At 39.4% G+C, this 23,800-nt stretch overlaps 1 protein-coding gene across 1 annotated transcript in view; it reads right to left on the reverse strand.

The window, feature by feature from the left end:
• Positions 1 to 23,169, reverse strand: part of Dora (zinc finger SWIM domain-containing dorado) — a gene marked incomplete at its 5' end in the record, with an annotated part of 28,119 nt that extends 4,950 nt beyond the window's left edge. The window contains 6 exon segments of the mRNA XM_014232253.3: positions 9 to 4,085; positions 4,853 to 5,347; positions 5,433 to 5,743; positions 5,824 to 5,987; positions 6,053 to 6,295; positions 22,731 to 23,169. Coding sequence (XP_014087728.3) covers positions 9 to 4,085; positions 4,853 to 5,347; positions 5,433 to 5,743; positions 5,824 to 5,987; positions 6,053 to 6,295; positions 22,731 to 23,169 — 5,729 coding nt within the window.
• Positions 23,170 to 23,800: the final 631 nt, after the last annotated feature.

Raw genomic sequence — 23,800 nt, forward strand, 5'->3', positions numbered from 1 at the left:
GCGCTTACGTGAATTGATGTGGATGCCGTTGACGCAAGGGCGGTTGCGGAGGCGCCGCATGTACCGGCGGCTGCGGCACAAACGGTGGATAAACACCTTGCTGCTGTTGCTGACGCATTTGATGCTGTGCCATAGCCGCGTTGGCGGCGGCCGCTGCTTGTGCGGGATGCTGTGGTGGTGGCGCAAAGTATACCGCGGCGGCGGCAGCAGCGGCTACTTTTTGCATATTTTGTGGCGGCATTTGCGGCTGTCCACCTTGGCCGAGTTGTGGCAGGAAACCAGTAGGTGGCGCGCCACCAGCGCCGCATTGCATGCCCTGGTATGCTTGTGGTGGCATCTGTTGCGGTGGCATTTGTGGTGGAAAACCACCACTCGGCGCACTCGTTTGATGCACATACGGTGAGTTGGGCTGTGCAGAGCCACTCGGCTGTATGTTAGCGGCATTTTGCTGTTGCGCTTGTGTTGACGGATAACCTGGATACGCTTGCGGTGGCGGTGGTCCGGCTGAAATGTACATTTGCATTTGGTTGCCCGGATAGGTGGTGATATTGTGATGGTATAGATTTTGGCAAAAACTATACGGCGGGTATGGTGGCAAGGCTATGGGTGCCAGTGTGGCAACACCTTGCTGGAAGGGTTGCGGCGCTGTACTGACCACAACCTGTCCCGGCTGACCGGGTGCATTGGGGCCACCCGGCGGTGCCGCCGGCATGACTGGCGGTGGACCGACCATGCCGCCTTGCGGCTGCTGTTGTGCCTGCACTTGCGCCTGCATTTGTTGTTGCATTTCATGATGCTGATGCGATTCGATGAGCGCGCTCAGACTAACCGCCGAATGATCCAAATGATCGTCATGTTGTTCGTGTTCATTGTTCGGTGTATTATGACCATACAACTCGTACCAGTAACGTGCCACTTGGAATAGCACTTCGGGATAGACACCACCACCCTTGGCGGCGTTCTCAACGGTGATGCAGGCGCGTTCAAGCATGTGATCGCTCTGTTCTTTGCACTGCAGGATGGCGCGTTGAATTTCGTTGGGATTGAGCGCGGCGGCGTGTGGCAACACGGACAGCGCCAATTCAGCACCGGGATATACCATATTATTGTCCCAGCCGCGTGAAGCACGATCGGCCATGCCCGCTGCTTCGGGTGGCGTTAAGTGACCCTCCCACGTGTCGATGAGAAAACTGATGGCGGGTGCACCAATTTCCATTGCTTGGCCAAGTATCCAAGAGACGTGCGACGAATAGGTGCGCGACAGCCAATTGGGGCTGACCCAGTTGTGCAGCCCAAGCGCATACAGACCTAGCTGAAAGGCGCATATATGAAGTGCGCGATGTGGGCCATGATGCCCTTGATTGGTGGTGGCTTGTGTGAATAGCGATGTGGATGAATTGCCACCTGCTTTGATGAGCAAATTCTTAGCCAGCTCGAACATGAAATGTGCGCTGGCCTCCGACGGTTGATTAGGTATAGACGGGTAAGCACGCTTACCCTTATAACGACTATCCTTACTGCGACTGGTGGCGCCGCCAGTGACGTTTGTTTGACCGCTCGGCCCAGTCATCGGTTGATTGCTGCCAGTAGCGCTGGTTAGTGTGCCACTACCGCCCCCTTGTGACGACGAAACACTCAATGCGCTCATGCCTACTTCTAATTCGGCGCTGGTTGAACTATGCGGTCGACTATTGCCACCTACAGAACCGTAGTCCGATGGGAACATATCATTGAGATTGGCATTGTGTGCGCCACCATTGATGGCATTAGCATACTCTTGCTCCTCACGACGTGACATCGACGATGCAGCTGTACGCACAGGCGGGTTGTTCGAATAGTAGGCTGGCAGCAATGGGGATTTCAACAGTACATGTATCTCACGATCCAGTAGTTTCTCCATAATCTTTGCGATTTTACGTGGTTCATCTTTGTAATAGCAGAGTAGTGCTAATGCCAGTTCGCCACGTTGACGACGTGTGCCCTCGCACAGCAACGGATGTTCAGCTTCCGAGACGTTTGCTTTCAGTCCCAAAGCGGCCACAGCGGCTTCGAAACCTAAATTTTCATCGGATGGCAGACGATACATCACGTCTAGTGTGGGATTGCGTGGCTCTTTAACCACTATCAAGGGCATTACTAGCGCATCGAATATAAATGTCGCCAGATTTATGGGTAGCAATGCTTCGCCGCGTGATTTTAAAGTGCCGTTGCGCAGGCATTCAGCACGTTCACGTATCACTTGGAGCTCCGGCTCATTAAGCGGTATTTTCTTCAGTAGCGTTAGTATGTCAGCTTCCTGATTGGCCAATTTGACTTCAAGCGGTTTTGTGCTGGCTGGTGGGCGTGGCATTTCCAATGCAAATAGACAAATTCTGAATGCAATGTGAAAGTGTTCGGAGTTCTCCGACAGTACCGTACACAGGAATGCACATTTCGACAAAGTGGACGACGCCAGCACAGTTAGGTGATGTGAAATGGGGTTTATGTTTTTATTTTTACCTTTTCGCTTCGGCATTTGCGGCAATTCCACCATCAAATTCGGTGGATTCGCTAACATTTCTTCAGCCAAGCGTACAGCTAATATGCATGCTTCTCGCCCATGGCCGTGCGCGTGTAGACCTTCCGAGCGCGCCAAAAGTATATCCCAGGCATCCTCAGTGGGACGCACATTTGAGAAGATGTGCGGCTTCTCGTTGCCACCTGTGGTCGCGTGTTGTGCTGCGTTTGAAGTGGACGCAGATGGATGATTGCTCGCTGTTGTTGCCACTGCAGCTGCATGCACGTTAGCAGTGAATGTGTTAGCAGGCGGCGTTTGTTTATTGTTTGATGTTGGTGTCGGTACTATTGCCGACGACGTTTGCGCTATTGCCGCTGCCGAAGCCGCCGCTGATGTGCTCGCCACTGCTATTAGCTCAGCTGGCTTAACCGCCGTTGGCGAATCTTGTGTGGTGAACTCATCCGAGGATGAGGAGAATGATTCATCTTTCGATAAACGTCTGACATCCCCGACAGATATGAGCTTGTTGCTATTACTTTTTGCTGTAATTTCGGGTGTGGTATCTATGCCGGCTGCGCCCATTAACATCGATGACGATGATGAGTTCGATGACGAACTTGAAGTAGACGATGAGGTGTCGGATGAGAGTGAAGTGGTCGTTTGTATATGATATGAAGAACCACCGCTTGGCCCAACTATGACTGGTACGTCTGTGCCTAGTGCGGTAAAAGTGCGTTGTGCATCCGTTTGCTCCAAGCGCATTGCGGATCCCACAATGGATGCATGTGCCGGTTCAAGCGTTTGCCCACCCTCAGCACAAAGATTATTACTACTGCTGTCACCGCCAAAGTCGTCATTCTCGCAAAAACCTTCACTACTTGCGCTGGAACGATTGCCATCACCGCCACCTCCGCCGGCACCGACACCAACATTGCCACCACTGCCGGAGACACTGCTCATCGGTAAGCGTGGCAAATCTGCTATAGCGGAAGGGCCGCTGATGCTGTTGATGGTGACACCACCACCCGGTACGCCGCAGCCGCCGCCACCACCATGACCACTCCCACTTGGTCCAGCTTCTGTACGTAAACTATTGCCGGATTCCACATTGGCCAAAGCATTGCTAGCGCCTGCGACCATTGCGCCAACATTACTGGTTGAGCCATCCGTTGTGGCTGGATTAACACCACCCGCGTTACTGGATACTCCAGCAGAGCCAAGTCCTTGATGTAGACGCGCATGTACGCTATCGCTTGAGGAGTTACTCGAATTATTGCTGGACGAAATGTAGAAACGTTCAACGAAGAGGCGTTCGTGACGTTGCTTGAATGTGCCACGTGAGCCGTGATCTGTAGATGAACTAATGTAGTTATAGTGTTTATTGTTTGCCATTACCGCTTGTGTAGCATTAAGTTGTCCATTATTCGTTTCGCTTTTTGAATCGGTGTGTTTGAAACATGTGAAAGGACTGTAATATATGGGATTGGTATCGTGCGTGTGTGTAATGCCCGGTATTGGATACTCCTCCCAGTCCAAATAGCAAGCTTCGATAGCTGGCTTGAATCCAACAAACATTTCGGCATCAGATCTAGGAGGAAGAATAAAGAATTAGAAAATTAAATAGTTATATATATATGTCTCATGTAAAGCTTGTTGTTTAGGATACGAATGAATGCGAATACTTTTATTTTAAATACTCAGTCATGTTTTAACATTTATGATTACATTTATAGAAATGATAGTGTAGTGTTATGATTACACTTACTGTGATTTTTAATACAGATGTATAATATTTAATTATAACCGTTATTATTGTAATCAAAAATTATCATTTTAAACAATTATAATGAATATGATCACTGCAATTGTCATTTCAAATACAGAAGGATTGTAAGTACAGCCAATTATAGCAGAATTTATATAAGATATACAAATATTATTTAATTATTATAATCATGATGATTATAATTAAAAATTACGATTACAACAATAGAAATGATTATGATTACAATAATTGTAATTTCGAATATTCGACGATTACAATTATAGCAAAACTAATTTAGGATAGTAATTATTTAATTATTATAATCATGATGATTCTAATTGAAAATTACGATTACAACAATCGAAATGATTATGATTACTGTAATTGTAATTTAAAACATTCGATAAATGCAGATGTAGTAGTCGAAAAGTATAAATTAATTTCCAAGTTGTTATTATAAATACAATGAACTTAATGATTACAATCAAAGTAATCGCCAACCTATAAAGGGGTTACAATTGCAGCAATGCTAACTGCAACACTAACGCAATTCTTAATTAAAAATCAAATTAAATTTAAAATTACTTTACCTTGAATTCTGTTGGTGCTTATTGCTATACGACGGTGGCATCATACGACACTTCACCACACGATCGAGTATCTTTAGATGCCATGCAGTGAATTGTGCATGCAACATATCGCGTTCGTCTGGCGCCAAGCCGGGATTTAGCGCCGCCAAACGCCACAACACTACAATCTCATCGCACAGCGAGCTACATGCATGCTGGAGGGCTGTCGAATTCGAATGTGTATTCGAGTGTTTGCCACCGCTATGCCCATGCGAGCCCATCATCAGTGATAATTTCGTTTGGAACCACCATATTAATATTTGATCGCACACCATACACTCTTCGGTGATGATCTCCAGCAGGCGTACAGCATTACGATCACAACGTCTATACATTTCACGTACGATTGATAATAGATTCCACATGCCCTCGGGTTCACGTCCACGTAACGGACGCAACAGTGAACTCCATTCGGCAGCCGCCGGTGGTGCGGAGTTTGTTAAATAATTTACATCGCTAAAAGTATAAGAAAGTAATAATATAAATACATATGTACAAGTACATATATGAAAGAAAGGTCTGTCGTGCCGCTTCAACTTACCTAAAAACTATGGGTGCCGGTAGGCAGAATTTAATTAAAATACGCTTAATATTAGCATGCAATGTCTTTTCATCCAAATACCAACTAGTCTGATCGTGTACAGAAGCACCAGCTGTCGGATCAGGCGCACCGCACACTGTATTTATGGCAGTGGGCTGTGAGCTGAGCAGCTCATCGAGCAAACGTTGCGCTGTCGGTAGTATTTGTTGCGGCAATTCGCTGATTAAATATTGCGCGAATTTCTGCAATTGATCGCGTTGTAGACGCGTCAATGATTCGGAGACGGGTGCACGTAAACATACTTCTAGGGGCTGCACAAAAAAAAAAAAAAAAAAATTGCATAAAATTATTATTTATAACTGTTAAATTTGGTAATTGATTGCTGACTTACATTATGAATTCTATGTAAACAGACGGCAACCACGTGCGAGCACCAGTAGGCGGGCGAGGTGCAAGTACAGTTGCACGACGAGATGCGCCTGCGATCGAAGGTGACGGCCACATTGAAGTGGGCACGTGGCGTTTGACCAACTACAGTGGCAGATAAATGAAAACCTGCAAGCAAACAAAACATAAATTTATATACTTTTCGAGGCAATTATTAATATCTCAGTACGAACCGATTTGTAGTGTGTCTTTGACGGCGCGTGTCTTGAACAGCTGATCGCCGCGATTAAATTCATCCGCCGAGCTATTGGCCAAGCACGAGTACAGGCGTATATCCTCTTCATTGTCTGGGAAACTCCAAAAAGCAATGCGCAATTGCAGTTGCTCCGGTACGGGCGGATAGACGTGTTCGACCAATTCGAAGGGGATATATGAAGCGACGCAGCGTGCAGCAAGTTCGGTGAGTGAAGAAACATCTGAAAAATAAATTTTTAAATTCTTATAAGGTAAATATAGTAAATTAGCGGTTAGGTCACATTGGAATAATACAATTTTTTTATTTTTAATTCTTTTTTCTTCAGTAAATAATATCTTTAAAGAAAAACATTCGATTATTTTACTTTAATTACAATTTAATTAAGGAGTTAAGTCAGCCTAGCGGCATAAAACCGTCCTAACTTTGGCAATTAATTTTGAGAGTAAAAGAAAAGGTAAAAATTATTAATATAATATATATATATATAATAATATCTTTCTCTCAGGCTTAATTAAGCTTATATTTGAGTGCATATATAAAAAAATTATATTGACATTTTGATTTAAAAATGACTGCCACTGATTAAATGTACGGAATCATATTTTTTAAGAGGGCCTCGATAGGCAGCAGTGATTCTAACAACTCATGCTATCTACAACAAAATAAAAATAAAATATGAGATCCTTATCTGCATAAGACTTGCTAGTCGAGTATGTATGTTTTCAGCTTTAGAGACATTTTTCAAAAAATGGCCGACTTGAAAAAAATTTTAATTTTTTACTGGAAAATTAGTAGTAAATTGTTTATAAGAGTCGTAAGTCGGGTTCACGTAACCGGAATGGACTCGAGTTTTTATGCGATGAAGAACTGTCAACTCGGCAACATTTCTCCAAATTACCTTAAGGATGTTTTCCGCCGCTACAACAACATACCATCATCGTCCGATTTGATAAATACAGTCCCGAAAAAAGAATGTGTTTCAAGTTCATGTTAGCTAACTGACCCGAACGATGAGGCACGACTGCGGATTCGACAGAGAAACCAAATTTTTTCTGTATTCGACCAATTCAATATTGTTTTTTAGGATCCTAAAATGTACATTATGCAAAACAAAAGTTTTCGAATTTTTCGAAATTATTTTTGTCCTTAAAAATCATTTAATCAAAATAATTTTTCCAACAAATTTTTGTTTTGTTAAATCATTTTTACGAGAAGCAAAAATTATTTTTTAACATCACCTAACAAAGAATTTACCATCGAATGGATTACTCAGTTTTAAAAACGGTAAAAAGTAAAAATTTTTGAGGAGAACAATTCTTGAATTTTCAGAAATCTTGTCACAGCACCATCTGCCATCTTCGACACATAAACTTAGTAAAAGAAAAAACCTCGAATTTCTTAAGTTCCAAGTAGGTAATTTGGTAGAGTGGCTGCCTTTCGAAATTCAAAGTAAAATCTTACGAAATTAAAATGTTTCTAGTGACTTTTGAATGTTTGGGAAACTAAGCGCGACACATTGCCAAACCATAGAAGATTCGGGTTTCTTAAGGTGTAGCAAATAACCGTGAACACAAAAAACGCAAGCAGCAACAAAAGAACAACGGTAAACAAAAGGAATTAATTGCACTTTGTATTCATAAGCAAATACATAGGTATATTCATCGGAAATTTTTACTTCTCCGCGGTCAAACGCTTATTCATGCCAATGACTTATTTGCTAAAAATTTACAAACAAGCGCGTGTACAAAGTCATAAGTAAATAAAACATATACACAGATATGTCTATGTGTGTGTGTGATGTGTGACATATGCAAGGGTATGGACGCAAGGCATTCGTGCCACGCGGCTGTCTGCTCCAGTGGATGCCTTAACAAACAACCAGAGGTCGTGTTGATTCTTTCATAAAAAGGCACCAACCTACATATAGTTTCGGAAACATGCTTGCAGACAAGCATACTTATAAATGCATAAGTGTGTGTTGCACTGTCAATCGATTGGATTCCACATCTGCGATGTTTCTCATACTTGCAACTTTTTTTTTATAGTTTTAAATGCTACGCGGGCAGTTTGATAAGTCTATGAGTCGAAAAAATTTTTTACATATTTTTTTCGATTGGGACCAGCAATTTTTCAAATTATTTTAACCTTTCAAAAAAACATTAGTTGTCTTCAAAAGTCATTTATACATGTATGCTTGTAGTGAGTAAAATTCCAATCGTCAACATATGGACATTTAATTTTTTGAAAATATCCAAACGTATCGATAACTTCTTCAAAACTAGTTAATATGCTGTGGTTCTAAAATTTAACAGTACATACCTACATGTGACGACGTTTCTATACGCACAAATTCTTGTCGTTTGTACTATCAATTGGGGCAAGGCTGGCGATAATTTTAGATATAAAATTGTAAAAAAAAGGATCAATAACGTTATCGAATTTTTGGTTATCAATAATTCGATACCTGTTTTACCAATAAAATTTGTCTTCGCTTATACATATGTACTAATTAGAGAAAGCTATCGACAATTATAAGAAAATCGATAACAAATAAAAATATATCGATTATTCATCGTATTTGTAGCCAGTGGTAAATGTATTAATTTTAGTGTTATCTATAGTTTCGCACTTTCTGGTTTTACCTATTTTATTGCACTGATGTGTATTGAATGAGTAGAATTACGTAAATTTTAGAAAAAAAACGTTAGTATAAAAAATATATCGATGACATCAAACTTTTAGTCAACGATAACAGTATTATTGCCCATAGCTCGGCACTACTAATAGGTAAATTGTCATGTGTAGATGTGTACTAGTATCGGCAAACTATCGAAAAATGTTGAAATAATTGAGATACATCGTATATAGATAACGTTATTGAATATTTGGTGAAGGGCAACAATATTATTTATTGCTAGTGTTATCAATCGATTTACACACAAATTATGTGAGTTATCGATAGTTTTTTAAAATCGATTATATAAAATATATCGATTAAATATCGACTTTGTTGCCAGTGTAAAAGTATGAATTGTAGTGTTAATAATAGTTGCACCCCCATAAATTGTTTACCTAGATAGAGCATAACTTTTAACATCCCGAATCCTGTTCATAACAGTATCTAGCACTTTTGATTCCAAAATTAAAAATTTGCATATTAATTTTAGGTGTCCTTACTACTTTATCGATTAACAGACAATGTAGACTAATTACATTGTTTATAATTGCTACTTTCAACCTCCCTGTCCGTTTTCATAAACTAAGCCAACCGATAACTTGTATTTCGGTTATTAATGGATGACGGTTGACAGCTGCAGTGTTGCATATGAGGTTAGGGGGAACTTTAAAAAGTCAGTGACTTAACCGACAGCCTTTGTAAGTTGATTGTTGTTCTTTATTTTACACTTTTTTAATGTAATATTTGGTTTTCAGTTTTTGGTTATGTTGACACGACAAGTTTTAAAGATAACAAACGTGCGACGGGCAACAACACGAAAGCGGGACAGACAACAAGAATAACGAACAAAATAGCAATAACCGGTGAAGCAGTCAACTAGTCAGTTGGCCGAAACGTCAAGCAGCCGGACAGCTAGTCAACAAGGTAACACAAAAGACAGGCAACAGCAACAGCAACAACAATAATAATAACAATGAAGGAATGTATGTTCAGTGTAACTAACAACCTTTAAGTGGCACGCAATGTGGTTGTTGAATGTTGTTGTCTGTCTATCTGCCATCCAAAAGCCAATACAAGCAACAACGACGAAGCGATAAACAGTCGAAGCGGCGAAGGTAGAGAACGGGCATATAAAATTGAGATGGCACAGAACAAGGGCAGGCCAACCACCGACACAAGCAGCCAGGCACTTTGTATCGAGCGTAAGTGCGCCAGTTTCGTGTAGTTGGCCGACAGGATTGGCCAAGTGAGAAGCCAACGGAGGAGGGAGTGTGCGGCAATGGCGAGAAATAAAAACACAGAGCGACAACAAGCGTATCAAGGCGGGATGAGGGTGAGGAAGCGAATATGTGGCACTTGCAAACAGGTGAAGCCAAAGGGCTAGCTTTGAAGGAAATGGGGCAGGAAGAGAGCAACACGACTTGCTTGGCAGTGAGTAAGTGATACTTTGGAACAAGCAATTGCCTGAATTATACGCCAAGGCATGCGGACGGACGGACAGATAGACAGCCAAACAAACAATAAGCGGTGGTCTTGACTTGTCTTCCGCTGGCAAAAATGTGGCATTGCATTGCATTGCTTTGCATCGGGCAACAGTTGTCGGTGAAGTTTATCAAATGACCGGAAAAAAGGTTTTACTTCATTGTAGGTATTTATGCAGTTTTTGTGTTGTGGTATTGTGTGTTGTCTCGCCCCTGCCTTTACTGCACATCGTCTTTTATTATTATTAATAATAGAGCATTTTACACTCAGGTGTCATTTAGCTTGCGGAGAGTGCCAAGTTTCTGGGAACGTTAAAAACGTATATTTACGCAGGAAAGTAGTTATAATTATAATTATACGGCATTTTTGCGTGAACCGTTAGATGTAGACATATCTTATATTAAAGACCCTATATTTTATAATAACGTATCCACATTAAGTAATCTTACAGTAAAGTCTGAGCATCTACAAAGGATCTCGTTATTTAGAAGATTCAGCGAAAGTTATAGAGATTAAATTGCGATACCCTATGTCATAAAAGAAACAAGCCGTCAAACTTGCATAGTACAATAAGTGTAAACAAAAACTTGTCTACTACTTTTGTTGGTGACGTTGCCAAACAATGTATTTTCAGTCAAATGTACTTCACAAAAAAGTAATAGGGTGAAACTGTCGGCACCATTACATTTTCGATTATTTTTATCGTGAATTCTAGTTATATATATTCAAAAAATGCGTTCGGATGTAAAACATTAATATTCAATGGTCTGTCGGTGGTTCAAAACTGTCGTAATTTTCTAGAAAAAACGATGCTATTAAAATTATATAGATGACATTAAATTTTTGGTCAACGATAACAGTATTATAGTTCGGCACTACTAATATTTACCAATAGGTACATTAATTGTCACGTATAGATGTGTACAAGTAGCGGCAAACTATCGAAAAATATTGAGATAAATGATAGTATAAACATACATATATATGTACACACATAGTATATTGATAACTTATTAAATTTTTGGTGAAGGGCAACAATATTATTGCTAGGGTTATCAATCGATTTACCCACAAATTGTGAGTAAATCAAGTTATCGATATTTATCATAAAATCGATAATATAAAATATATCGATTAATTATCGACTTTGTTGCCAGTTGTAAAAGTATTAACTGTAGTGTTATTAATAGTTGCACACTTTTAGTTTTTACCCATAAATTGTTTATCTAGATAGAGGATAACTTTTAACATCTCGAAAGACTTATTGAAAGAGACTCACCGTAATTCTATATATGTTGTTATTATTACTTATGTTAGTTCATGAAGAAGGACATTTTTCTAATCTATCTCATCATTCTATTATCATTAATTCTGCATTAAAGTTACACGACGACGCGTTGCACCGACTGTAAGATATAGTTTGAGAAAGCTATACCACGGATAACCCAGGTCTGGAGCAAACATTTTCCGGCTGAAAAGTAGCTAACCTTGTACAGCTAATACAAAATTAAATGGATCCGAATAAAATATTGCCATAAATTATAAGATAGACAATTTCCTTGTGGTAATCTATAGAGTGTTCTAAGAATGAGGACCTCGCATTAGATTCCTCAATTTTTATAGACGACTTTTATAAGCTATTTTTAAGATTTTTTCGAGCTCGACTGTCATGTAAGCGCTGTTTCGATTGCCCAGAAGCTCAACACTGCACAAAAGATTGTTAGGACCCCTATAAATAAGGCTAGATACAAAAATAAGCTCGATGGTTAGGTGTCAGTTGATGCAAAAAACCTCATGGACCGAATTTCCATCTGGCAATCGCCGCTGAATCGCAGCAGAAATCAATCCATTTCTGAAGCGGATGGTTACCGGAGAAGAAAAGTGGTTACGACAACGTCATGTCAAAATAGTTGGTATCGAATCGCAGTGACCCGGCCCAAACGGCGACCAACCAAGCCATAATTCACAGTCAGGTAGGCTTAGTTTTGTGTTTGGTGGGATTGGAAGAGAGTCATACATTATGAGCTGTCTCCGTAAGGTCAAACTCTTAAATCGAACCTGTATTGTCAACATTTGAACTGTCTGAAGGAAGCAATTCCACAGAAGTGACCATCATTGCCAAATAAAAGAGAAATTGTGTTCCCACCAGGACAACGTCAGACCACACACATTGATAGTGACTCGCCAAGAGCTCCGGGAGCTTGGTTGGGAGGTTCTTATATATCCGCCTTATAGCTCGGACTTGGTAGCAAATGATTACTTAATAATTCTGTTTATGGCGAATGATTTTGTGAAAAATTCGCCTCAAAAGAAGCTTTTAAAAATCGATTGTGTCAGTTTACTGCCAATAGGAACGAGGGTATCTATGAGAGTGGCATTATGGAATTTCATTCAAAGGGACAACATGTTGTTGAACAAAAAGGTGCATATTTGACCGAAAATCTTTCATTTTGTAAGGTCAATAAAGTACAGCGTATGAATGAAACCTCTACAGTACCAGTTAATAGAATATATTAGAAGTGGAAAGAAACTTAACTGCTTATGCTGGAATAATTTGAGGCTTAAACGGATTAAGGAATAATCCAGCTAAAGAAAAAAAAAGCTAAAACTCTTTTATTGAACTTCTTTGTTAGTTTCTTTTCAATTAAATTGTATATCATTTTTTCACAGTTTTGCGCAGTAAAATATAATCAAAACCGATAAGGAAATTAAACTCCTTGTTTTCACATTAAATATGATTATAATTTCGGTCAAAACTGAAGGGGTGTGCCAATTAGCAAAGCAACCCTGTTTATTTACTTAAGTGCATACATACATATGTACACACATACATGCTTTGGCCGAACATATGAGTATGCCTGGATATAAGTACATATACACGCGCATGTATAGATACATATTCATATATATATATATATATATAAGATATATATTACAAATACAATAACAACAAAGCGAAGACTTAACAAAGACGTCGGCTAATTAAATGACGGCAATGTGCTCGATATGAAATTTGCAATCCTTTTAATTAAAGCAGACAAATTCCACTGAAAATGCGCGTCGCCGTTATCGACGAAGCGTACCGAACAAAAGCGCAAGAATCACAAAGGACCATGAGAAATAAGGGTAGCGTGTGTGTGTGTGGCGAAGCGCCAAAGAAGCGAGCGCACGAAGTGAGGCGGAAGGGCAGTGGAGCAAATGCAAAACAAACATACAAACAAACATATTTGTGCCAATATGCGTAAGCTTAATTTTCAGTGCATATGTATAGATGTGTCTGTGTGTGTATTTGACTTTGTGCGTCTCTATAACAATAAAAACCACAGTGAGTAAGTAACGAAAACAAACACATGTTGTTTCGGTTAAGTCCAGACATAGTGGCACCATTATTCATCGTCGTCTTCATCAGCTTCTTCGCTGGTATTTCTTTTCGCAACTCACACACACATACACACACACACAACAAGTGCGACTATGGCAATGGTGACGATGACGACGGCATCATTGTCGTTAGTAACGTCAGCGTCTACCACGTTGCTACCACCCCGCCAGCGATAAGAGCAACAGCAGCAACAATAGCAACAAAGTCACAACACTGATAACAACAACAGTAATATTGTCGCTTTGACAACAAAATGTGCTGGCGAAACTTAAAAATATTTACATATCTACATTCAAATGTTTGCGAAGCGCGACAACAATATTGCAAAACCCTCACAACAACAAACACCACTACAAATTTTAAAAAAAAAATCGACCAGTTATGGCAACAAAACATGCTGTGTCATCTTTGTTGCGCACCATTGCACGCCAACCATGGTGAAGTCAAGCTGACGGTGACATCGGGCAACGACAGCAACAGCAATAAGAACAACAAAAAGGGAGAAACAAGACAAATGTTAGCTTCGTTTGCACCAAAGCTATAATGCCCTTCAAGAATAAAAAATTTTTCCATACAAGAACTTGATTTTGATCGGTCAGTTTGTATGGCAGCTATATGCTATAGTGGTCCGATCTAAAAAAATATATACGACGATTGAAGCGTTGCCTTGGACAATATTCTATGCCTAAGTTAGTGAGGATATCTTATCAAATAAAAAAGAGTTTCATACAAGAACTTGATTTTGATCGGTCAGTTTGTATGGCAGCTATATACTATAGTGGTCCGTTCCGACATATGAGCAGCTTCTTGGTGAGAAAAGGACGTGTGTGAAATTTCAGTACAATATCTCAAAAACTGGGAGACTAGTTTGGGTATACATACAGACAGATAGACAAACGGACATAGCTAAATTGCCTCAGCTCGTCACGCTGATTATTTATATTATACATATGCTCGTATGTTATTTTATAAGGTCTCCGAAATTTCGCTATGGGTGTTACAAACTACGTGGCAAACTTAATATGCTCTATTCAAGGTATAACAAACAAAAATGCAAGTTGGTGTAGTCGCTTTTTGAGACAGCGAACCTTTTATGGACCCACACCCGAACACAACACAAGTTGAACTTTCGCTGTTGGTTGTTGTTGTAGCTTATGTTGTTGATTTGTATGATGCTACCTTGATGTCCTTCGCTTCCACGCCTTTTGTGCCACAAACATAGGCACACACACATGGATGTAGCATTTAGATTGTATTTGTTGCCATTTTGTCTTCGTCTTGTGTTCAAATCGGCAGCGCTCGTTGCTTCTCGTTACCACGTGCAGGTCGTGGCCTGACAAACGTACATATATGTATATGTGTGCGTGTACATGCAGTCGCTTGTCGCCCAAAGCGCTGGGCTGCCCACAGTTCCACCGCCTGACTGACTCGGCGACTGGCTGACAGCGTGTCAGCTACTGGTTGTACGCAGCTGATTGTTGTTGTTGTTATTTTTGGAGTGTGGACTCACCTCCGCCGTTTATACAAATTCGACAATTAATCATAACCGCAGAAAAAAAACGAAAAGGAAATTGTAAATGGAGCCACCGCAACAACAACAACGACAACTGATGCACGCAAGAGAAAACGCAAAAAAAAAAAACAAATAAATAAAATACTTTGAAAAGCATTGCAAATTGTTTTGGGTTCTTTTATTTTAGCGTGTTCGTTCATTTGCTTTTTGCCATTCTTGCAGCCGTAAACAATAAATTGTGCCATAAATAAACGCTTTATAAGAAGTTATGTCGGGTAAAAAGCTATATGCTATACATACATATATACATACATACATATATATATATGTACATCCATAGGACCATATATGATTCTACGTGGGTAGACAGGTTTTTTTTAAAAACTTGCTACGGAAGGAAAAGTGCAAAAAAGCAGCTTAAAACTGAACAAAAGCGCGCTCAGAATTAACTTTGGCGCCTAGGTTTTTTCTCTAAAAATCAAAAAGCAAGCATTGAAGCATCTCAAAATTTAGCTCTGAGGATCACTACACTACGACTACTTACATATGTCATCCAAGCAAGACCTCGTGATTGCTTTTGTCGACCTAAAATCTTTTCGGGGAAATGGTAAGTTAGTTGTTATCGAAGTCTTCCAAAAGTAGGTCCAGGAAAGTAGAAATCATCCCCGGCCTATAAACTACATACATATGTACATATGTAAGGTGCAGCTGCATGGGCGGTATGTATAAGACAGGGAGGGGAAGAGACACAGAGAGAGCAAGAGAGACAGAGAGAGAGAAAGAGTCAAAGAGGCAGAGAGAGAGACAAATCGGTAATATGGCAAGAAAACCCATTGTCATGACAGTCGGTTCTACGTAACCGTAAACCATCCGGATTTCTATCCACCCAAGGACTATGAACTCGACAGCATTTCTTAAACTCATTTGCCTTCTGTGTTCTTATATAAATCCTGATATAAGGCATTGCTGTCGTAATTGAGCCATGGCAATGTAATCTCAAAGGCAATTTATTTGATGAGCAAGATCTTTCTTGCCGCTTTGTTTGATATAAACAAGTCGAAGCGCTACTTTATAAGAAAAAAATATCTTTTATAAAGTTCTATATTAGTCCGATTTTATAGTGGTTCGATATCGGCCGATCAGACAATTGAGCAGCTTCTTGGAGAGAAATGAACGTGTTCAAAATTTCAGTTAGATATCGCAGAAACTCCTGGATTAGTTCGCGTAAATACAGACAAATGGACGTACATGGCTACGTCGACTCACCTTGTCACTCTGATCATGTATACACATTATATAGGGTGTTATAAGCTTCGTGGCAAACTTAATGTTAATGTTCAGGGTATAATTAGGGGTGTAAGAAAAGCTTAAAATATTAGCAAATCTTGTGCAACTTTTATAATTAGTTTAATTCTTATCAATTAAAAATAATAAAATTCATAAAATAAAAAAAGCATAATTATTCTCAACCACCAAAAAATTTTTCTGACCCTATCGCTCAAAAAATGTGCACAGCAACCTTCGTAGCTTGTAGCTTGTAACTGCCAGCGCCACTTAAATGTGGAGCCCTTTCGTTACACTTCATTGCACTTTTTTACCCTATCGCGTGTTTAATTTTCTTGAGGTGTGCACCTCGTCTTCCAACGGCTATGGCTATGCACAAGCATGAACCGCCACGGTGACAACCTCAATTAAAATGATTGCAACGCCAACAACAATGCCAACAGCTCAAAAGATTGCCATCGAAGCGGGTCAGGTCAATTCAGCGTTCAATGTGCGCTGCTCACAGCTCGCTCGGCGTTCGGCGCTCGGTGCACACGGAAGTGACGATATTAAATTTAGATAAAATGTGTGGAAAACTTAATCTAAATATTATAGAAAACTTGCAGATTTTATTAAATGAAGGAAATTACATGAATAAATGTGTATAAAAATTGTAACTTTTGACACGAAAATTTCTTAACGCTTTGTTTTATTGTTTAGTGAGGGAAGCTAAAAAAAAAAGACATGTTATGGCTTCTACTACTATGGCTACTATACCGATCGATCCAAACAGTGTTAGATCACCGAAATAACAGCCGTTGGTTAGATAAAGTCCGGGACAATTGCTATGAATATTGTTATGGCTTCTCGCTTAAATTGGTCTGCCTTATACGACCTTGATATTATTATTTACCACAGTTTTACCCTTCGATTCGATTTTTCCATTAAAGTTTTGAACAGAGATTCTTCTTTCCTTTTTCTCTCATATAAAAGACGTTAAATTGGAAGAAACAGATGAGGGGAGTCTAATAGAATTAGAATATATGATGTGTAGTCTGTTTTATCATCTATTTAGCTATACCAAACATTATATATATATATATATATATATCGATAAAATAAAAGAGATTATCGATAGCGACCGTCATGTAAGCACTGTTTCAATTTCTTAGGATCTAAACATTGCTGAAAAATCATTTGAAACCATTTACATAAGGCTGGATACAATAAAAAGATCGAATTATGGATGCCACACGAATTAACTTAAAAAAAAGTCATAAGCCAAATTTTCACATGCGGAATGCCACTGAATCGCAACAAAAGTGATCCGTTTTTGAAACGGATGGTTACTGGTGATGAAAAGTAGGTCATTTACGACAACGACAAGCGAAAACGGTAGTGGTTGTTTTGCGATGAGTCGGCGCAAACGGTGACCAAGACAGGCTTGTTGGTCAGGTGGATTTTTCGATGTGTTTTGTGGGATTGGTATAGAATCATCTACTATGAACTGAACTCCTATGGCCGAACTCTTAATTCGGACCTGCACTGTCAACCATTTGAAGGAACTAATCGCACAGAAGCGGTCCGCTTTGGTCAATAAGAGAGGAATCGTGTACCATCAGGACAACGTCTGATTCGGGAGCTTGGTTGGGAGGTTTTTATGCATCCACATGATAGTCGGGACCTGACACCAAGTTACTGTATATGACGAATGGTTTTGCTGGTGAAAAAAGGACGAGAGTTTCTATGAGAGTGGGGAGGCATAATGAAATTACCTTGAAAACGGCAACAAGTTACAGAATAAAACGGTGCTTATTTAACAAAAATCGTATTTATTTAAAAAAAAAAAAAGCTATATAAGTGTACCGCATCATCAGTAGCAAATTAACTGACAGCAAGCAACGAGCGTATAAAAATATAATGCTGCAACAAAAGCAATAAACCTACAAATACAACAAAAACAACAGCAGCAGCTCAATGAACAACCACTTACATTCTATAAACCACCAAATTAGTATGGCAAGTGGACGAGCCAAGCTTTCGCGCACACATACATACGTTGGGTTGAAAAAAAAATTTAAATCGTGTCATCATTTTAATTTCATTTAAAACAACAGCGCAAGAATCCTTGAAATGGTTTCTTGACATCGGAAAATGGCAGGCTAGCAAGCAGAAAGGCTGGAAGGCTGGCAAACAGGCAATTGTTAAATGGCGTATGACCAACATGCCAGGCAGCGAAAGATGCAGATATACACTGTCGCGCAAGGGGGACAAGGGAAAGCAGTCGAAGCACACATATATAAAGAAACAGATAAAGAAGACAAGAGAATGGTCAAAACAAAGGCAGAATGTGGCAAGTAGTGAAGGCATAGCGATGAATGTGGATGGATATCTTTATCTTAAGAGCTGGAAAACGGTAATAATGGCAAGAACTTGAAACTGCCACGAACTTCACCAACCACCAAACAGCACTAGGATGGCCAGTAAACAAGCTAGACAGACAGACAGACGGACAGATAGCATAGACAACGAGCAAATGAAAATAAAAGGAGAAATAATAATGATTGTGCTTATATATAGGTTTTTATATTTGTACAGTGATGATTATAAAAATAGCATTGCGGCGGAATTTTAGTCATGCCTTAAAATAAAAACATTTTGTGATTTAAGATTTTAAGCCCTCTCGAAGTAGGTTATTTAGACTAGAGCCACAATGCATCAAAAACTGGAAACTCGTGTAGATTAAATTCGCTATCACTGGAAGGACCGCTATCTCACTCAATGTTATATAAAAACAGTTCACAGAAAGAGGGAGAGAGATAGCAAGAAAACAAAGAAGTATTCAAAGTCATTACCTGAGAGAGGGAGAGGGCGAAAGATAGCAAGAGAATAGAAAGAAGTATTTCAGGTCATTATCACAGTTACCGTTTTTATTCATTTTTTCACTTTGGCCATTAGTCCATCACCTTGTGATATGTTTCAATTTGAATGAAATGATTTAGGAAATTTTTTTTGTTTTAAAAATGAACAGAGTTTTTTCATTATCGCCACAATCATATGTAGTGGCAGCGTTGCTAAATAGTTTCCCGAATCTGGTGTGAAATTTGGGACAAGTTCAGTGTTGCCAGCAGTGAAAATTTATCTTCCAAATAAAGATGTTTTTTAAAAAAAAATATCATAAAAGTCTTAAAGTGATAAAGAGATATTAAAACGAAATCAAAATTTCAAGCAAAAAAATCTTCATTATCAAGATATCTGGTAATACTTAAAGATTTAAGTATTTAAGTTACTCTTAACATGACAGATTTTTCATAAATATTTTCTGGCAACACTGAACAAGTTACGCAGCCAGCAAACCTAATTTTTAACTGTTACTGTTTAGTTGTGAAAAAAAAATGTAACATAAAAAAAATAAAATTGTATTAATATGTTTGTGGAAAAATATATTTAATTTTTTTCTCACACTACACACCGAATAAGGCAAAGGCAAGAGCTGTTATTTCGAATATCTAATCTTGTTTAGATCGGTAAAAGTCGTTGCGACGTCGAACGCTTTGGTAACCAATTCATTGGTTATCCATTAGATAGGTTTCTCTATGATCTCAATCTAATTGAAACGCTTTAAGCTAAGCTCAAAAGGTTATTTTAGTACCATAAAATATTTACCAATCAGTTTTCAGCTTACTCTCCATGATCAGATATATAGTACAGGGTAAACCGTAAATAGTTCGTATAAACGGCTGTCGAAAAAACGGAAGGTTAAAGAATTGGTATTGTGGACCGTGTTAACCGTGTTTTGATTAAATAAAGAGACTTTATAAAATGCAAAAATTTCACGCTAAGTTTTTCCTTCGTGCAAATATTGCCGCAATCAAACCTATTGAGGTGTATTTTGTAATACATTGACATTGTGTAAATTTTTACTTTTCAATTTATTTCCAATTACTGATATTTAAATGCTCAGAATCCCAATGTTTTCATCGACACTGTATAAATGTCAGTGCATGTAGAAGGCAATACGGAAAAACCAGCAACAGGACAAGACACAGGTGATGTTGAGCACAGGCAATTCAACGCACACAAACTCAGCCACAAACACAGGGGCTTACAATGAAACACTATGTGCAACTCATGTAAAAAACATAAAATGCTCGAGGTTAAAAGAAGGATAGGTAGAGGTAGAAGCGAACACACGAACACATGTGGCATATTCAGTATAAGGCACTTATTACCCTATTAGAAGCAAAATAGTCAAAACAAAAATCGTATATGCATATACCACAGAGGATTATATGGTGCTACGCATTTCATTCCGTGATTTTTCAAAGCGATACAAACAGCATCGACTCCAATGCAAAAAGGTAGAAAACACTATGCACAAAAACACACACATAGATCAGTATGTTGGCACCACTGGAGGCAACAGCGCAACATAAAGCCAGCTGGTATAAAAACCAAATAAAATCGCATAAAAAAATTTAAAAAAATACTCAGTGCAACTTGTTATTTTTAGACAATCCAATGCAATATTGCAACAAAAGATATAAAATAAAAATGTTGCAATATTTGCGAGAACGCGCAAGCAACGCAGCCAATGAGCTAGAAAAAAAAAAAACAAAAACACGAAATGTTGCACCAACATTAGCCCTGCAACAAAGTACCATTGTATTTGTGCATTTAAAATAAACCGGATGAACGCGTACGAATGTATGTTGCGTCCACTGTCATTGCTTTTGCAGATGAAATACACATACATATATAGATATGTATAGGTACGTAAATATATGTAAGTGTGTGTGTGTGTGTATTTCGTTGCCTTGGAAGCGCAGGAGCTGCGGGCGTTCTATGGATTCACTGCTCGAAAAAAGTGCAACTAGGCAGGAATTAGCTGTGAGCGCTCTGTGCAATAGGGTAGGCACTGTTGCATTCGCCATGGACTGACAAACATGGACGCACAGTTTACACGTACAATGTACCTATAGCCTGTATTCGGTGCAACAAGCAAGTTGCACATGCGTTTACATTTTCTGCTTGCTGCCTTTCGCACATATGCTTTCAAATATAATTTAGTTAAAGGAAAAAGTCAGATTTTCGTTTATCTCTTATACAGCTGTTTGTTTATTTTTTCTGATTATAACCACATTTTTTGTTCGTGGCGAAACGAAGAGGTTAGTAAGGTTGAGTATAGATATAACTTTGTTCCTGAGATTATATTTGACTAGAGGAACATAAATTCAGATTTCCTTGATCCAATGGAATTAATTTTTAGATTTCCTAATGTATAATTCTGGGATTGGAGCATTGCTTTGGACAATAATCCATGCCAAATTTCGTGAAGATATCTTATCAAATATCAAATCCATACAAGAACTTGAGTTTGATCGTTCAGTTTGTGTGGCAGATATATAATATGATATAGTGGTCCGATTTCGGTGGTTCCGACATATGTGCAGCTTCTTGAAAAGAAAAAATTACTGCGAAATTTGAGATTACTACCTCAAAAACTAAGAGACTTGTCGAGTATATACAGACAGACGAACGGCCAGAGATAAATCGAGCACTCGAATATACTGCACTATCGAGCACTCGAATATACTGCTAGGTGCTCGCGCAACTTCGTTCTGGATACTGTAGCAGGTTAAACTCCTACCTATCCAGAATAGACCCCGACATACTAAACACATGTCCTGCATGCAATGAGTCTCCGCATGACACTAACCACCTCTTTGCATGCCCTACAAACCCCACTCATCTAACACCCCTTTCCCTATGGTCCGACCCCGTCGAAACAGCTCGTTTCCTGGGCCTTCCGTTAGATGACCTCGACGACAACGAATCTAGAATTTATCACCCAAACGGGGATTAGATAATCGTTATAACAACAACAACAACAACTGCTAGGTGCTAGTGAAGCGATGCGATCCCTGTTTGGAAACATGGATCCCAGAGCCTTAATTCTCGTCTGCAGACTGCTATGCAGTTCAGGTGCAGCAGGTGTTCTGGGGTTTCCGGCTCCATGTCACAGAAACGGCAGTTTGCAGAAGAGACTAAGCTCATGTTGAATAAATGCTTATTGAGCCTGCAATGGCCGGCGTAGAACGCGAACCAGCCGGAATTTGTTTCTTGGAGGACTGATTACGGTTTTTAACCATCTGAGGTTCGGATAGGTTTTCATATCAAATTTAGTACAATATTGAACATAGAAATTAAAAGTTTGCAAACTGGAAAATAAGTACGCTCCATATGCTTATCTACTGATACACATATGTATGTACGTACATATATACTTAGCAATAATTATTTACATCTTGTCATATGTTTAGTTATTATATACTTACCACCATCAGAGTCAGCTTTACGCACTACAATGCTAGCAGGCGTTGAACTAGCGCTGGCCGTTATTGTGTTGGTCAAACCGAAACTTGAGGGTTTCTTCCAACCGCGCCAGTTATTACATAATGACTCTGGCTCGGAGCTCCAACTACAAAGGGAATCTTCTTCAAAACGATCAGAGTCATCGAAGCTAAAACGGTCGATTTCTTCTGGATTCCACTCAGCTGCTCCGGCACCTGCTGCGGCGCCTTGCTCGCCAGCACCCCCCGCAACGTTGGCCGCTGCTGCGGCAGCGGCTGCAACAGCGCCGTTACGTCGTGATCCCTCTGCTGCATTACCACCACCACTACCACCAGCGGCGCCAGCAGCAGCGTTATTACCGCCGCCACCGCTACCACCACCGTTTCCGTTGTTACCGTTGCGGTTCGCCAGGATGCTGGTCTTTTATACACCAAGTGATTCGATATTATGCACACTTTTCTTAGAGAATATTTTCTCAAAAATTGTGCTGGCTGCGTACGTGATTAACAAGCACTTTTTTTAATTTATGATGTTTTACACTCGGGACGCGACGGATGATTTAACCTTTTCGTATGAAGAGTTCATAGAATACGTGAATCTGGGTGTGTGTGTGTGTGTGCGTATGTGTCTAAATTAATCAACTAGCAGATAAATTTATGTTTTTAATTAACTTCACTTATGTATATGGTATTGTTTATGAATATATGTACAATTATATATGTATATATTAATTATATTACAAGTCAGTTTACTGTGTTCAACCCGTATTTTTTTCAATTAATTGTCAACTAATACTCCCGTACGATTTCGACGAAGATGAAAAGCACGACAATTATATTTTGTCCATTTAGTGGTCTACACTAAAATTTCAAGTCTTATGTGATGTGCTACATAAACGAGTCCGTTGTTGATGAATACAAACACGTCCTCGATGTCTGCGCGGCCTTTCACGAATGTTGGGGATATTTGATTTACTTTTTATTTAATAATTTTTTTTCATTTGCCCCCCTACCAAAACATGAGAACCATGGAACATTGCGACGACAATAACACG

The sequence above is a fragment of the Bactrocera oleae genome, chromosome 5, assembly GCF_042242935.1.
Source record: "Bactrocera oleae isolate idBacOlea1 chromosome 5, idBacOlea1, whole genome shotgun sequence".
NCBI classification, from domain to species: Eukaryota; Metazoa; Arthropoda; class Insecta; order Diptera; family Tephritidae; genus Bactrocera; species Bactrocera oleae.